Source organism: Terrapene carolina, unplaced genomic scaffold (assembly GCF_002925995.2).
Source record: "Terrapene carolina triunguis isolate 2854851 unplaced genomic scaffold, T_m_triunguis-2.0 Scaffold62, whole genome shotgun sequence".
Lineage (NCBI taxonomy): Eukaryota > Metazoa > Chordata > Testudines > Emydidae > Terrapene > Terrapene triunguis.
The window spans coordinates 16,489,485-16,507,460 of NW_020664413.1; the positions used below are offsets into that span (position 1 = coordinate 16,489,485).

At 38.9% G+C, this 17,976-nt stretch overlaps 1 protein-coding gene across 5 annotated transcripts in view; it reads left to right on the plus strand.

The window, feature by feature from the left end:
- Nucleotides 1-17,976, plus strand: part of CCNT2 (cyclin T2) — a 48,427-nt gene that overhangs the window by 489 nt on the left and 29,962 nt on the right. For 2 of the 5 annotated variants that reach the window (XM_026647426.1, XM_026647427.1), the window contains exons 2-4: nucleotides 1,228-1,309; nucleotides 4,477-4,503; nucleotides 17,108-17,236. In XM_026647426.1, the coding sequence (XP_026503211.1) occupies nucleotides 1,228-1,309; nucleotides 4,477-4,503; nucleotides 17,108-17,236 (238 nt within the window). Of the gene's footprint in view, nucleotides 1-1,227; nucleotides 1,310-4,476; nucleotides 4,504-8,793; nucleotides 8,888-17,107; nucleotides 17,237-17,976 lie in introns of those variants that run through there. The other 3 variants (XM_026647425.1, XM_024198902.2, XM_026647428.1) reach the window with 2 other exon arrangements.

Consider the following 17,976-nt stretch of genomic DNA (forward strand, 5'->3'; position numbering starts at 1 on the left):
CGGGAAGGGAGCTGGGGCCTAGGGGGTGCTGGAGGGGAGGCAGTGGGGAGCCGCTGCCGGGCGGGAGTTGTTGGCTGGTGTTTCCGTTCCCGGCTCCGTGTCTCTGGGGTTTGGGGGTGATTATTACATTATCTCAAACTCCCGGTTGATCCAGCGTCTTCTGGGAGCGGGTCTGAGCTGGTGTAACATCCCCCCCAACTCTGTGCTGCTGCTGCCGCCGGGTATGGAGGGCGGGGGATTGAAGCACGTGCTTCTCTAGATTGGGTCGAGATTCTTTCACCCCACTGATGTGACTAAACTCCCAAGCTGTTTTCATCTCCTGTGGCTTTTGCAGCTACTGTAATATTCTTAGTCCCTTAAAGCCAAACTTCTTCTCTCCCACCCCTTGAAATAAAAGGGAGAATGACCTTTTTTTTTATTGAAGTTGAATATAATGTTAGGAGAAAGAGCTGCATTTTAAGACCCTGTGTTTGTAGCTTAATCTTAGTTTATATTTTACCATACTCGTCACAAAGAAGGCCTCCTAGTTGTCTCACTTAAAAGCAGACTGCCTCTCTTTTTGGATTAATCCTAAAGCAGTTTTTATAAACTTTTTCCATTGTTTTTCAATTATACCTTTACAGTGCCCCTCATTCAAATTGTCATATAGTGTGATTGTAGACTTGGCAGTTTTTTCATTGATTACTAGGTTTTGTTAGAAGTACTTTAAGTATAAACAATAGTTATTGTTCACAGGAAATAATCTATTCCATTTCTCTTGGAATTAACATCCAATTACTATAACAAGTTTTTGTTCAATTCGATTTTAAAAGCTAGGATTCAGTGGGTTATAGTAGTTAGAAAAAAGACTCTTAACCTTCATAAACGTATATAAAGGGTACTTGAGAGAGTTATTTTAAAATGTTTGATACAGTAAAATTGTTCCTAGCAAGAGGATGCAATGTTAAAATCTGTCTAAAGATAAATCCTGAATTAGGGAGTCTCCTTCCAATGAATGAGACATGGTAAATCTGGTTTTACAAACTCCCTATTGTGTTTGAAAGAAATAGTAAAAGTATCTTCACACCAGTTATGTGTACTCAGTTTATTACTGCTTTATTAATTCAGTTACAGCTTTATTTAATAGAATAACATAACAAAAAGTATTTGTGGTAGATAGAATTTCAACTTTACTGATTATACATTGTTTGTCTAGATGTGTAAAATTTCCTTAATCCCGTCTTTCAGATCTCAGCTTACAATAAATACTGCAATTGTTTACATGCACAGGTTTTATATGCATCATTCCTTCACAAAATTTAATAGAAATGTAAGTACTGACTTTTATACTCTTAAACTATACTTGCACATAATTTTGAAGCAACAGCTGAGATAGCTTTCACATGTGATGCTGTCAGCATGTACAGTTTCACTGTATTTTAAAGTATTCTAGCTTCAGAATACTATTTTAGAAATATTATTTGTAGTACTCTTATTTCAAGTGGAGACTATTTTAACAGGTAGTAATTAAAATTTAACTTCTGCTATGATCCTAAGCTAGAGAAATAATGTGATAGCAAGAATACATGCTGACCAATCTTCTTGATTTTTCTATTGTAGATATGTTGGTTAAACTCTCTGTCAATGTAGTTTAAAAGTCTGGGGATTTGGGTAGAGACCTGTGCGTATACAAAATTTGTATCTGCATCTGATCTGCAAACATGGTCTGAGGATATCCTCATCCTCAGATATAAAGCTGATCTCCGCAGATTTGGAGGGCTCTAGATATGGAACAAATACTACCTTTACTAGTTAGGAGTCACCAGTTACTGTGTTGCACGGCATGATGTGCCTAACTGATGCAACTATGGTTTGTGTCTAATTTACGTATGCAGTAGAACCTCAAAGTTATGATCACCTCATGGAATGGAGGTTGTTTGTAACGCTGAACAAAAACCATTATGGTGGTTCTTTCAAAAGTTTACAACTGAGATTTGACTTAATACAGCTTTGAAACTTATGCAGAAGAAAAATGCTGCTTTTAACCATCTTAATTTAGATGAAACGAGCACAGAAAGTGTTTCCTTACCTTGACAAATATTTTTTAAACTTTCCCTTTATTTTTTAGTAGTTCACATTTAACACAGTATTGTACTGTATTTGCTTCTTTTTTTTTTGTCTCTGCTGTTCCCTGATTGCATACTTCCAGTTCCAAGTGAGGTGTGTGGTTGGTTGACTGGTCAGTTCATAACTCTGAAGTTCTACTCTACTTAGTTTTGTAAAAGCCGTGGTCAACTAATATAATTCTTCTACCTTCAGTAACTCAATGGGCAGTTACAGTAGATGGAAAAATCTCAAATCTTGTCTGGAAAGTAGCTCTAGCTGCCTTGTATGTAATTTACTGGTGAACTGGATGTTAAATCTTTAATACAAATTCTGTTCGTGTTTGGATGTTTCTGTAATCAGTTCTGTTTGGAATATTTTTTGAAACTGGATAATGTGAAATCTCAAGCCTGTTTTTCCTGTCAGATATATTAGATGTGTTGGTCAAAAAATATTTGTTCAGTGCTTGTCTTTCATCATATGAAAATAGATCTTTTGGATTTGCTTTCTTCCTCCCCCCTTATAAAGAATAGTCAATGGTGTAAGGAGGTATGTTATTTAATGGCATGGATGGACTCTCTGAGCCCTGGCTACATTGTAAAAATAGTTTAAACACTGGTGTGAAACATAGTTGAGATCCAGGTGCGTTAAGATTTTTTTTTGTTTTGATGGTAGAACAAGACATTAGCCATATAAAATTATTGGACCAGAAACAAATTTCATAATCATGATGAACTATTTTTGCCACCTAGGAGTCTGTCAAATTTGCAGCAAGCTGGTTATCAAATAGTTACAGCGTTTTAAGCCACATCTACAAAAAATGTTAAGGCTCTGTCTGTGTGACAGAAATATCAGTGTTGTTTAAACATGATTCTGAGACATGATTATGTCCTGGACCTGGACACTCTTTATTCTTGTTTTATGAATGGAGAAAATCTGTGTTGCAACTGTGTTAGGACCACGTATTTATTTTATTGTGATATGTATCTAAAGTGGAATGTACTTCTTTAAAATAGCTTTTTGTTCTCAGGGCAAGAATAGTGTTAGAAGAGGTTTAGGACTCAAGTGTATATCAAAATCATGTTTAAATACGATTAGGTTATTTTGCATGGACAAGCCTTTTAAAGCTGTTTTTGGATTAATTCATCGAGGTCAGTAGAAGATTTGTACTACATCACTTTTTCTCATTTTGATAGATAAATACAGGGTCTTGTTCAGCGGTTCTCAAATTTCATTGCATCGCGACCCCCTTCTGACAACAAAAATTACTACATGACTCCAGGCACGGGGAGGGGGCTGGAGCCGAGCCTGAGGCCTGCCACCCTGGGGGGTGAAGTCCGAGCATTGATGCCCTTGGGCTTCAACTTCAGCACCAGGCGACGGGGCTCAGGCTTCAGCAGCAGGCCCAGCAAGTCTAACGCTGACCCTGGCGACCCTGTTAAAATGAGGTCACGATCCTTTTTGGGGTCACAACCCACAGTTTTAGGATCGCTGGTCTAGTTGATAACCCATGGCCAATTGAGTATAATCAAGTGAGGCATCTGAAGGTTACTTTTGTGACTGTTTTGGGGCAGTTTATGGTCCTCCTCTTTCAGGCAGAGTTGCTTGGAGTGGAGACTTGAGTTTACGTGATATTTCCACAGCCCAGACTGGCGTAGCCTAAAAAAGAAATCCATTGGGTGGTAAACCAAGACGCATCTAGCAACCTAGGCCAGCTTTTGGTAGTGACGAGAGTATTTAGCTGCTATAGTCTACCTTCAACTGGACACTAGTATATATAGTCACTTAGTTCTTATCCCTGGTCTACACTGGTGGAGGGGGGGGTCAATCTAAGATACGCAACTTCAGCTACGTGACTAGCATAGCTGAAGTCGGCGTATCTTAGGTTGACTTACCTGCCCGTGAGGACGGCGGTGAGTTGACCGCTGCCGCTCCCCTGTCGACTCCGCTTCTGCCTCTTGCCAGTTGGAGTTCCGGAGTGGATGGGGAGCACGTTCGGGGATCGATTTATCTGCGTCTAGATGAGACGTGATAAATTGATCTCCGATAGATAGATCTCTACCTGCTGATCCGGCGGGTAGTGAAGACCTGCCCTTAGAATTGCTAGCACATCTGTAACTTGTAAGCAGAGCTGCATTAAATATCTTGTGGCTGAGTGCGATGCAACCTTCAGTTTCAGAAAAGCTACATTTATGGAAGGATAACTTATAACGTATTATTAATTGAACTAAAAGTTAAAAAGCTAGCACATATCTTTCAGAGCACTTATACTAGTGTCTCCAAATAACTTTCTGTATTTGCTGTGAATATTATGTTAGACGGTGGCTTTTATATTTGAATTGATGCATAGGCATCAAATGCACTGCCTCATTTTTTCTTTTCCTATTCTTTTAGGGTGAAGGGAGTGGTCTCAAAGTGAATGTGAGTCACTTTTAAATTCATACTCCCAAGCTATCTGGCAAGTTCTTTGTAGACAGGGCAAAGGCCAAAGACTGTTATGAATATTTAGTAAATGTTATCCAAATCTTCAGAGTGCTTGGCCAGCTGAAAACTTAACTACTACATTCATCTACTGCAAAAAGAAACTAACTGTTAGAAATTAAAATTGTACAAGGTACTAATGATCTTAAAACTAAAGTCTATCTGGCATTTTTTATCGAATATGCAAAGTACATGTTTAATGGTTCTTCGACTTACATTAAAGGTAATGCTTACTCACGAAAACAAGAAATAGGAAGGCTGGGGATAAAAATTAGCTGGCAAAAGTCACAATAGGTTGAGTTGTGGCTGCAAGGATCAATTCAGATTGTAAGGCTTAAGCCTTTTCCTTTTTATTGATAAGCTGAATTTCTTTTAACTATTCTACACTAAACTACTTATGTATTTATCCCTTAAGTACCATTTGATTATGCATGTCAGTAGATCATGCAAATACATACATATTTATAGCTAAAACATCTCTACTCCATGATGGCCATTGCTAGATGTTATAAGATCTGCTGAAAGAAACTATTCACTGATACATTTTTATTGGCTCAGTTCTGTTTCTGAAGTTTTCAAAATGATAGCAACTTTGTAGTAAATTTTTAAAATCTTGAAGGAAGTCAAAATGGCTATATTGCAATGATTTCAGCAGTTGTTTCAAGTTCAGTTTTGTATATCCTGGCATTGAAACAGCGTAACAGCAATTTTTAAACTCTCTACATTTTTGTTTGATAAGTGGAGACCAGCCATAAGTTTAATAATTTTTTGTCTAGATCCATACTCTACCTTTAGAACAGCAATAGCTAGTTTTTGCTGGTCAGGCAAACCATATAGAAACAAAGTTTAACATGAAATGTATCATTATTTCAGCTGATGCTTTCAGTGTTAATGTTGACAGAGACTTAAACAACTTTTGGTTTGCTGGTTAACCATTTTAACACCATAAGGTTTATACTCTTGTTAAAAGAAGATACCGCAGAGACACAAGTTCTGCAAACTATTCACATAAGTTTAAATAACTGTTTCATCATTACATTCATACGAGGCATCAACTGTAACTTAGCTTCAGTTTTGTATTAATTCTAGATATCATTTTTGCCTGTTTTCAAATGCAGAAATAAGAAAGAGGCCCTGGGGCACATGGGAAATGGGAGGTAAAGCACTCAGGATGCACTCTTAAACTCTCAAATTGACCTCCAATTATATATTTTAATCAAATCACTTTGTAGAAGTACTGTGCTGAAATACTGTACCAGATAACCAGGCTAAGAAGCATCCAGTGCACTTAAAATATGATGCCCTGTCATTGTTTAATGTCACACATGTTAGAATCCTGGTAAAGTGCCTAAACACTACAGGTGAGATTAAGTTATTCTTCCTCCTAATTATTGCACTTCAAAGAGTTAAAATATTTTGATACCCAATTGTGGAAGTTGTCAAAGTATTCAGACCTTTGGCTGCATTACTGTGATCGTGCATGGGGAGAGATGATCAAGGCAATCTCATAACATACCCGTGGCATGTGAGACAATCATAGGAAAGTAATATTGTAAAAGCATTGAATGTTTTTAGCAGTTTTTAATGGAATTTGGCTGCTGGAAATAAGGAAATGCCAGAATCCAACTCTGTGGATCATAGTTTGAAGAATCTAGCATAATCTATAACCACTTAACTTTCAAGATGGTTAAACATCAATACGTCCACACTGTATTGAGCTTGAAAACAATATATTAATATTCTAGGTGTTTTTGTCTTTATCTACTATGCTTTTTTTAAGCTTGGAAAGCTTTTTATCAAGATAGTCTAACGGTCAAGGTCCCTGGAGTAAATTATGGTGCATATTGGAGATGAATTCTAAGGCCATTCCATGCACCTGCAACCCACCAAGTACTGGTTTGACAAGCCAGTCAATAGACTTCCTATTATTTGATCACGATCAAATGTTCCAGCAGGAATGCCCTGGAACTTCATTGTGTTTTGCATTTTTCTGAATTAAAATAACTCAGTTAAGTAATTTGTATTTTTGTTATTAGACATAAGCATCTATTTAAGGCCAAGCCTGTTGGTGACCATCAAGTCTTACTTTTTTGTTGCTGTTCTAATGAATTTATGCTTAAAAATATTTGACTGTTTTTGATATTATTTGACCAGTCAGTTGGCCGTTTATTTTTGGACTAGTCAAATGTCCAGCCCATCATCAAGCATTGTTTTTAAAAACTTCAGTGTAGTATCTTTTCTTTATTTCCAATGGGATTTGGCTCCTAACTGCCACAGCCACTTTTGAAAATGGATTTACGTTTAGGCATTTTTTGACATTTTACTCCAATCTGTCCAGAGGAGTATATCCCTGGAAAATGCTTACATTTATTTAAATTGTTCATTTTGTGCTATTTTAAAAATGAAGGTTTTTCCATAAAAGAAGGTTGCAACTTTCCTGTCAAGTTCAAGTCTTTGCTATTCAGATTTTCTGGCATAATCACATCAATTCTGCTGTATTTGTGTGTCAAAGATGAATGAAGCTAGTATCGAAGAGCTGCTGGAAGACCTGAAACAAACAGGCTTAAATTATTCTTGTGGCTACATTTTGATGACTCTCAGATGTCTCAAATTTTTTTTAAATACATCAATGTTCGCTCTTCCACTTCAGTAGGTTAAGCTCCATTCAGTGGCACAGACATTGAATAATCTGGAAAGTCTGAATTTTCTAGGCTCTCTAGATCATGGATCCTTTTTATCTTGACAACCTTTTACATTTTACTTCTAAAGAACTCTATTTATTATTTCAGCCGAAGCAATAACTTGTTTCATGCTACTTTAACTTTAGGAATTTTGAGTCAAATTAAACTGTACACTCTACCAACCACTTCTTTGTAGCATTGATTGAGAACATTTATGCTTACCACAGTTCATATGAGAAACTACCCAGTGAACTCAACCCTGAAAACTAAAAGGAGCTAGCCAACTTTATATAAACCTAAGCTTTCTGAAGCCCTGTCCACCTTCATAAATTTCAAGATTGTAGTAAACCAAGCTCCCTTAACAGTTGAGGATTCCACACAGTCCCATCTCCAACAGCCAATGCGTTGCTTTCCAGTAACTGGTAACTCCACTTATTTCCCCTTCCTCCTTGATGCTTCTAGACCAGTGGTCTGCAAACAGTGTGGGGGCACGAAGGAACGTTTGGGGGGGGCATAGCGGGGCCCGGGCTAGTCCCCACAGGGGGGCAGGGAGGGAGTGCTATCTGTTCCACTCTGTTCCTGCTCCTGGCCCAGCTGTGGCTCTGGCCCCGGCCCTGGCTGCAGGTGTGTTCCCAGCCATGGCCCTGACTGTGGCCTCGTTCTTGGCCCCAGCTCGGAGGGGGTGTGGGGGGCAAGGGGGAGCACCAGGTAAAAAGTTTGGGGAACACTGTTCTAGACAGTTCTATAGTTTACTGCCTACACATCAGAATAACAAAAAATGTCCCTATCACTTCCATTCTAACTTTTTACGACTAGGTAGCTTTGCTTCAGATTAAAATTAGAGCCTTAAATTGTTAATATAAAAACAAAATATGTTCATATAAATATTTCAGTGGCATAACATCAAAAATATGAGTGGTGTGTGCGGGTTTTCACAGCCCTAGGTACTTAACCCAACAAGCACATTTGTAAGGAAGACATCAGGTTTTAAATAGCAAGTGAATGACTATATTTGGAGAGCCATATCTACATATTTTAATAACTGGCATTTCTGAAATGTGAACACTGATATTTTAAATCAGGTTAACAATGATGTTCTCCTTGAATTACATGCTGCACTAAGAGCACAGGCATCTTCACTCTTTCTGTGAAATTGTCTGTTTTGATTGATGATCAAAAATGGGATTCCTGCCACCTGCCAAAATCCTCTTACACCATTTTAGTAATCTTGTCTCCAGAGTTCTTTTAAATCTGAGGCATATGTTAACACCATGCTCTCTTAAACTTAATGTGATATTTTTCATTTTTATTTTATTTTTTTTAGAAAAGGCACGAAAGTATTTTCCCTTTGCTACTTTCTGTACGTACTGTAGTGGCTGCATAGTAACTGAGAAAACACTTTTATACCTTATTTTATGTGTTGATTAAACTTAACTGAAATGAAATTCAGAATTCTTTATTTTTCTCCTCACAGAACTCGTTCTCAGACTTAGTTATCTTTAAGCCTTTGTTATTTAGATCATCCAAATGGTTTCCTTTTAAAACTTCAAGCTTGGCATACTTGTAGTCTTCAGTGAGGAGCATATATACTGCTAGAGGTAATGATTGCTGAGCTACTGCTGAGAGGCTACCTACCCTCACAAGTGAGTAGTTAAAATGAAATATTTAAAAATTAATTCTGAAGGAACTTTATTCTGCACATTTTCCTGATGGTTTTATGATGAGTTTGAGTGACAAATCCCTTGCATTCCCCTTATATTTAGCCTATGGTGAAGCAAAAGTAGCAAATGTTTATGCTATGTCTGTTTTCAGTTGTATTATCTAGAGTTAAGACTGTACCAAAAAGTTCAGTCTAGACAAGGCACAAGACTTATAAGGATGGCAGTTCTAATGACAGATATCTGATGCTGATCTGTCCACTAGGAAATTGAAATTAACCCATTTTACTTAAGCTAAGAAACAGCTGCAAAAGGTGATTAAATTGTTAAAAAGGAAGGCTTGAGAAGATAGAGCTCTCTTGAACATTTGTGCTGTTCCAACTCTTGGCAGTTTGACCAGAATACTCCCTGATAATCAGCTTATAGCTGCAAACTGAATGCCTCTTTCTTATTACTTAAATGGAAATTTTTTTTAAATGTGCCCTCTGATAAAAGGAATGCGAGCTCTTTGTTTCGCCACCTAATCTTAAGTACTTCTATTATGCTCTAAAGTGAAAGGTATGAAATAAAATACTGTCAGAATAAAATTTTAAGTACTCATGATAGGTGGATCTCCATATGAGTAGCTCAGCTGTCCTTGCATCTTGAAGAGTATGTGTTCCTCACTGACGTGCTATGTCTGAAGTTTCAAGGAAACCATTTCTTACCTGAATAAGTATCTTCAAAAATGGTTAACTTGAGTAACAATACCAAAAAACTCTAGCTTAGACAAGGCCATGGAAATCAAGGGTTGAATGGACATGGAGACCTCTCACCTTTGAAAGTGGCCCTGCTCAGTAAAAGTTGAGGCACATTGAGAAGTTGATGGATGGAGGAAGCATTCTAATGCTATACCTGATATTTGGCTAAGTAGAACTCCAGTACTGTCAGTCAGACATCTCTCATAGAATTTCAATGGAAATTATTGGAGACGTAACTGCTTAACAATTATTTGATCAAGCGAGACTTAGTCGCATAGAATTCTCTGGCAGAAGCAGGGATAGAATCCGGTTTTCCAGTGCAACATTCAGCTGCCTTGACCATGGGACCCTCCTTTCTCTTTGTGCAATCCCTTGGTTCATTCACTGTGCATCTTTCAACTTCTGCAACAAATGAGGCAGGGGGGTTACAGACAACAGCCTCTTTGCTATGCAACCCTGTTTCATATCCAGTGCACTGAATGAGGCAGGTATCCTGGGGCGAGTGGGGAGTGTGTGATCATGTAATTAAAGGCTTTATTAAATGAATGTGCACAAGGGGGCCAAATTAAGGTTGCCTGTACAATCTTAATTCTGGCACTTCCTAATTTTTTCAGGCTTGACTTTGCAACCTTAATAATGTTCTGTTAATGTAGTTTTGTGTGGAATTTCCTAGATTTTTTTTAAAAAAGCAAACTGAAAAAAACAGATTCCATCATATAAGATATTGACACCCACATAGTTCATTAGCAGCATTAGACTCTCTGCTCCACCACACAGACCTGTGCCACTTGAGCTAATGGAGTAACTGATGGCAGTAGTAGAATGTCATCCTTCTATGTGGACCAGCACTTAAAGGGGGCTGAAAAATGCACATTGCCAGTGGGTTTCCACAGATACTTGCTGATTGCAACGGAATGGTGAGATTCTGGTTTTTTGGGTTTCATTCCAGCCTCTGGAGGGAAGTGTGCAGTAGTGGACGGAGACTTTTAGCTGTTCTCACTTCTCTGCCTCATCCCCACCTCAGTTTCACCCCTTCTGCCCCATCACTTCCAACCTGTTTCTTTCCCAGTTCTCTTTCCTACCCTGGGTTCCTCATCACAGTCCCACTTTGTTTCTCTGGCTTCTCATTCCAGTCTTCCTGCCCAACCAACCCTAATATCCTACCCTCCAGGGCTCTCTGCCAGAGTCCCAGTCTCCCCCTCCACTCCTGTCCCCCTGACCTCCAGATTCCTTGTCCAATTTCCCCACACTTCAGTTCCTTGTGAGATCTGACACTTTCCCCATACTCTCACATCTTCCCTTGCCCCATCCCTCCCCATCTCAGAGTCCCAGTCTCATCAGGTACTTTGTTTCCCTCCACCCTGGTCTGGCTCTTATCCCCTTTGCATTTGAGTCTGGTGTCTAACACATCCACATTGACTGGGTACCAGCAAAAGGGTCACTGAAAGTACAGCAGGCACAGGTTCCCTGCTCTTAGTTCCTGTGCTTGGCCCAGAATAGCAATTGCAAGGAAAGTCTGGCTTTGTAACCCTGGATTGGAGCATGCTCACTTATGCTGTTGGGATGGTTCACATACCTCTGGTTTTACATAGTAGCTGTGAGTAGCTGGAGTGTGCTCAGTACACACAGAATCTTCAAGATTTTAGCTGTCTTTGTGATCTGAAACTTTTCAAAAACTATGACTGGGCCAAGTTTGAGCAGGTTTTCACGAGAACAGCACCAGGCACTTCCCTAACAATGTACCTCCTGCTAATTTGCAAGTTCCTATTCCAGAGCATGATAGTGCTCCTCAAAGAAAAGGTCACCAGAATTTTTTTAAATGACAAAACGTTATTCTGTTGTCTGGTTCTCAAGCAGCTGAACCAGTCTGGCTGAAACTTTCAAAATAAATTTAGCTTGAGGCAGATACCTGGCATGGAAAACTCAGTTTAAGTGGTTCAGGTTTGACGGTTATAAGTAACTGAAAACTGGATTTTACAGAAAGTGTAGGGCAACCTTAATAATACCTTTTATACATTAAAGTATAACATCAACAAATTTTAGTTAATTTTGTTGCAAGAATGAAACCGAACTTAAATGTGAAATGCAGTTTATTTGGGGAAGTAAAATACTAAATGCTGCAGGTAAATATATCCAAAGAACACAGGGAGGCTATTTCCTTTTTCTTAGGGAGCTGTGTAGGCAATTGCTGCCTGTGATCCAGCTTTAGCGAGGAAACTTTAGGTCGGGGTAATCAATAGGCAGACCATGGCCAAATCCAGACCGCCAGAGGCTTTTGAACAGACCCCAAAATCTTTGTATTTGCTGGTGGTGGTTATTTAATTATTGCTTTCTCTGGAGTCTGGACCTTGACTATACCTTGACCAAGAAATTTGGTCCTTGACAAAAAATAGGCTATCCCTGCTTTAGGTTTTTTAATTGCATATTGCTGTAGCTCAAAGGAGGCCCAGATTTGCTGTTTGTGTTCCTTTTAGTTTGCTAAACTTTAAGGTTTATAGAAAAATTATGAGAAACATTAAGAGGGTCTTTTTGTTTTCTTAATGTTAAGTGAAACAGTTGAAAATATCTGCTTCTAATCAGAGGTGACTGATTTCAGTTGTCCATAGTTTGTCCACTTTTATAACAAGAAAAACAAGTATTTGACTTTTAGGATATCCCCCATCTTGGCTCAATGGAAAGGGCTACGATACCCATTGACGGTGTAAAGCAAGTAATTTCATTTGGGATTTTTGTTAAACTGTGACTACTATGAAGATCCATTTATAATTAAGGCTGCGAGTTTGTCACGGAAGTCACAGATTCCATGACCTCCATGACTTCTGCAGCGGCTGGTGCTCCTGCCTCAGGGGAAACTCAGGCAGCTACCCTGCGCCAGGGGCACCGGCAGCTGCTGGGGCAGTCTCAGGCCACCTCCCCCTCCCAGCAGCAGAGTTTGGGTGTGGATTGGGGCACGGGACAGGGTGAGGCAGGCTCTGGGCAGCGCTTACCTGGAGGGCTCCCTGGAAGCAGCGACATCCTCCCCCTCACTCAGCTGCTAGGTGGAGGCGTGGCCAGGCAGCTCTGCGGGATGCCTTCACCCAGAGCGCTGGCTTCGCAGCTCCCAGGAACCCTAAGGAACTGCGGCCAATGGGAGCTGCGGGGGCGGTGCCTGCAGGCAGAGGCAGCATGCACTGCAGAGCATGTTTTAGTTGGGTATATAGTAAAAGTCAGGGACGGGTCATGGGCCAGGAATTTTTGTTTACTGCCCGTGACCTGTCCATAGCTTTTACGAAAAATACCCGTGACTAAAACGTAGCCTTAATTATAATTCATATCTGCCTGAGCTTTGTATCAATATGTAGCTTAAAATGTTTGTTGCTACAATAGATAACATATCTAATTGACACTCAATGGGCAGATTGTTTCTTACTGTTGGTCTACATACAGAAGTTGTACTATAACTTCAGTCTGCTTTAAAATTGATAAACAATTTGTAAACCCTGGATGAATGCTCTTAAAACCATTTACAGTTATATCAATTAAAATTAATCTGGTGTAACTTCTGCAGCAAGACAAGGCCTTATTTCTTTATCCTGTAAATTTGTCTTGGTTGACCATATTATAATCTTAACTGTACAGTTTTAACACAATTTTATGTATCACTTGATAACTTTTGGAATAAGAAGTGAAAGGTCAGGTTTCCTTGATACAGAAAAATGAGTTGGCAGACATTTTAGAATTAACTATTCACTCTATTGTTTGCCTGAAAAAATGGGAGTGGCAAATACAAAATGCACTTTCTCAAAAGATCAGCTCCTTTAAATATTAATTTTTTTCAGCTTAGGAGAAATAGGAACCTATTTATGTACTCTGATCCTGAAAACTGACATCTAGGAACTGGGCTATAGAACAGTGCCTCTGTTCTGGCATTGTATACAAATATTAAAGAATATTTTTATTGAATTTTACAAATATGGCAGTCTGCATTGAGGTCTTATTGGTCCTTAAAGTGGGTGTATATCGTTTATCCTTCCCCAGAGTAATTTGTATTCAAACATGCATTCTAGTTCATGAATCCTGGTGTGCTTAATGCATCCCAGGCACACATTTTGTGTTAAGTATTATGGGACTGTTCCAGACCAGAGGTACTCCTGTGAAATCATTGGTCATGTTATTGTCTCATACTTCCGATCCATTAGCATTTTGATTGCTTGCCAAGTGTCTGTGCCAAATGGGGTTTGTGCTTCTGACAGTCAACAACTAGTGGATCTTCCTGGGACTCTGCTTCAACTTTTTCATAACAAAAGATAGTATCAGAGTTCACTCACTTCTGGACTTAATCTTTACTTGAATGAACTGTCTGAATTTAGTAAATTTCAAAAGAAATATCCTATTCTAACCTGTGTCTGGAAAACTGTTTTACCTGTGACTAGTCACATAGACTTTAATTCCAGAAGGGGACCATCATGATTATCTAGTCTGACCTCCTGCACATTGCAGGCCACAGAACTTCACCCATGCACTCCTGTGATAGACCCATAACCTCTGGCTGAGTTACTGAAGTCCTTGAATCATGATTTAAAGACTTCAAGTTATAGAGAATCCACCATTTACTGTAGTTCAAACCAGCAAGTGACCCATGCTGCAGAGGAGGTGGGAAAAAAACAACCCAGAGCAGGGCTTTGGAGCAGAGCCCAGAGCTGGAGCGCGGAGCAGCTCCAGAGCAGTGGAGCTGCAGGTTTTTGCCGGGAGCTGGAGCGGAGCCGGAGCACAGCTCCAAAGCCCTGAATAGTCTCTGCCAATCTGACCTAGGGGAAAATTCCTTCCTCTCCCCAAATATGGTGATCAGTTAGACCCTAAGTATGTCAGTGAGACCTACCAGGCAGACACCTGGGAAAGAATTAATTGTAGTAACTCAGAGCCCCTCCCCACCTACTGTCCCATCTCCAGCCCTTGAAGATATTAGCTTCCAGCAGTCGCAGAGGGGCCACATGCCATTTTAGGCCATATAATCATATCATATTTCCTTCATAAATTTATCAAGTTCAGTCTTGAAACCAGTTAGGGTTTTTTTCCCCCCTATTGCTCCCCTTGGGAGGCTGTTTCAGAACTTTACTACTCTGATGGTTAGAAATCTTCATCAAATTTCAAGCCCAAACTTGTTGATCGCCAGTTTAGATCTTTTTTTCTTGTGCCAACATTTGCCCTTATCTTAGATGAACCCTCTCCCTCCCTGGTGTTTATCCCTCTGTTGTATTTAGAGCAAGCAATCATGTCTCCCCTCAGCCTTAGTTTGGTTAGTCTTGCTCCGCAAGTGTCCTCTCGTAAGGTAGGTTCTCCATTCCTCTGATTATCCCAGTATCTCTTCTCTGCCCCTGTTCCAGGTTGAATTAATCTTTCTTAAACATGGGAGACAAGAATTGCACACATTATTCCAAATGAGATCTCACCAGTGCCTTGCATAATGGTAATAACACTTCTCCATCTCTACTGGAATTACCTTGTCTGATTCAGCCTAAGATTGCATTAGCCATTTTCATGGCTGCATCACATTGGTGGCTCAGTCATCCTGTGATCAACCAATACATCCAGGTCTTTCTCCTCCTCTGTTGCTTTCAACTGATATGTCCCCAGCTGATTGATAGAAATTCTTGTTTGTTCCTGAGTGCATGACTTTAAACTATTACATTTCATCACATTTCCATTATTTCAGTTTTCAAGGTCATCCAAATCTTCTTCTATGATAGTCTGGTCCTCCTCCGTGTTGTCAATACCTCCCAACTTTGTCATCCACAGATTTTATTAGTGCACACGCATTTTTTGTGCCACGGTCATTAATGAAAATAAGTAATATTGATCCCAAGACCGATCCCTGATGAGCTCCACTAGTAACATCCCTCCAGCCTGACAGTTCACCTTTCATTATGACCTGTGGTAGTCTCCCCTTTATCCAGTTCCTTTCCCTACCTTTTAGTTCTCATTTTAATCCCCATCTTCTCCAATTGAACTAATTTTCCATGTGGAAATGTGTCAGTGCCTTACTGAAATCCAAGTAGATTTGATCTGCTGCATTTCCTTTGTCTAGAAAATAACTTATCTTCTCAAAGAAAGACATCAGGTTGGTCTGGCACAATCTGCCAATTTTTTCCAAAGTACCATTTATCTCTGTATTCTTAACTACTGTTTCAAAATTTGTTGCAAGACCTTTCATACAATTGAGGTCAGCCAACAGATTTGTAGTTTCCTGGATCACTTTTTTCCCCTTAAAAATAGGTAGTATATTAGCAATGCTCCAGTCATAGAGTACGGACCCCAGGTTTATGGATTAATTAAAAATCCTTGTTGTAGGGCTTGCAATTTCATGTGCAGGTTCCTTTAATATTAATGGCTGGAGATTATCCAGGCCCCCTGATTTGATCTCATTAAGCTGTTTGTTTGACTTCCATCTCGGATGTGGTAATTTTCTACTGCCATATCCTCATACTCATTAGCCACCCTTACCTTGACCTAAGCCTCGTTACCCTTATTAAAAACTGAGGTGAAGTATTCATTTAGGTGTTGGGCCATGCTTGGTAATTGCAAAAAGTAGCCCATCCTCAGTGTTCTAGTCGTCCCACTTTACTTGTTTTCTTTTTATTTATATGGCTAAAAAACCTTTTACTATTGGTTTTAATTTCCTTTGCATAGTTCAACTCTGCTTAGCTTTTGGCAGTTCTCACATTTTTCCTAAACTTTCTGACCTCCAAGAGGTAGCTATCCTTGCTGCTCCATCCCTTCTTCCATTCCTTGTAAGATTTCTGCTTTCCCTTAATAACCTGTTTGAGATCCTTGTTCATCCAGTTTGGTCTGCAACCCTTCGCTACGAATTTTTTCTCCTTGCTTGGGATGCAGGCTTTAAATAGTGTCTATAACTTTGACTTAAAGTAAATCCAAGCCTCTTCCATATTGAGATCCTTGTTCTTCCCTAACTACTTGCCCTAATTTATTAAAGTTTGCGCTTTTGAAAAATCAAGGACCCTAATTACAGACTTTTTTTGTTTATCCTTCCATTTAGTTTAAACTGAATTTGGCACATGAATCGTTTGAACCAAGGTTTTCCTCTGCAACCTGTTCTTCGGTGAGGTCCTTGCTACTTACCAATACTAAATCTAAAATGGAATCCCCTCTTCTTGGTTCGGTGACTATCTCATGGGAAAAAATCTGTCCGCTCTGTCAGAATTAATTTGGCCTGAAACATTTCTTGATCATAATATAGTTTAATGCTTAAAAATTTTTCCCCTCTATAAGCTGAGTAGGAGAACTCTACCATACTGAAATTCAGCTAGGGTAACTGTCTTCATTTTTTACTCTTGCATATTGTCTCATCTCTAGTACGGACTCTCTAATACTTTTTGCAATTACCAATTCAACCCCTACATGTAACTTTAGGTCCTGCTTGCACTAGAAAAAAAAATTGTTTTAACTTAAAAATTATCCTCTCTTACAGATAATCTCTCCTACTGCATTGTTTTTGGCTGCAAAAGTGGAAGAACAGCCACGAAAACTCGAACATGTTATCAAAGTAGCACATGCCTGTCTTCATCCTCAAGAGCTACAGCTGGATACAAAAAGTGATGTATGTGGAAGTGATACTTAAAATCTAATTGTAATTCTTCTTAAGATACAGTTGACACCTCAGATAAGTTGCTGTACTACGTTCTTGACTGGATTAATGCCATCTGCCAACTCTAGAAGACGCTTCTCTGCTTAAATCAAATAATTTATCTGTTATGTAACTTAATAGCATAGCCATTAGTGGACCTATCACAATTACTTAATATTTCATGCAAACTAAGGCCTCTAATTCCCTTTTTAATAGAACACTTGTGCATGTAATAAGAACTTTCTATGATGTAATGCATTAAACTTTTGTGATAGGTGTCCAGGTTAATCTTGATTAACATATCATAAGAACAACAGTATCTTTTATATCCTTATGTATTTTTTAATGTTTTTCCCAATTTAGCTACAGTAGAACCTCAGAGTTACGAACACCTTGGGAATGGAGGTTGCTCATAACTCTGGAATGTTCGTCACTGAACAAAAAACATTATAGTGGTTCTTTCAAAAGTTTACAACTGAACGTTGTCTTAATACAGCTTTGAAACTTTATTATGAAGAAGAATGTTGCTTTTAACCATTTTAATTTAAATGAAACAAACACAAAAACAGTTTCCTTACCTTGTTAAAAAAGGATTTAAACTTTCCCTTTATTTTTTAGTAGTTTACATTTAACACAGTACTGTACTATATTTGCTGCTTTTTTTTTTCTTTCTTTCTTTCTTTTTTTTTTTTTTTTTTTTTTTTTTTTTTTTT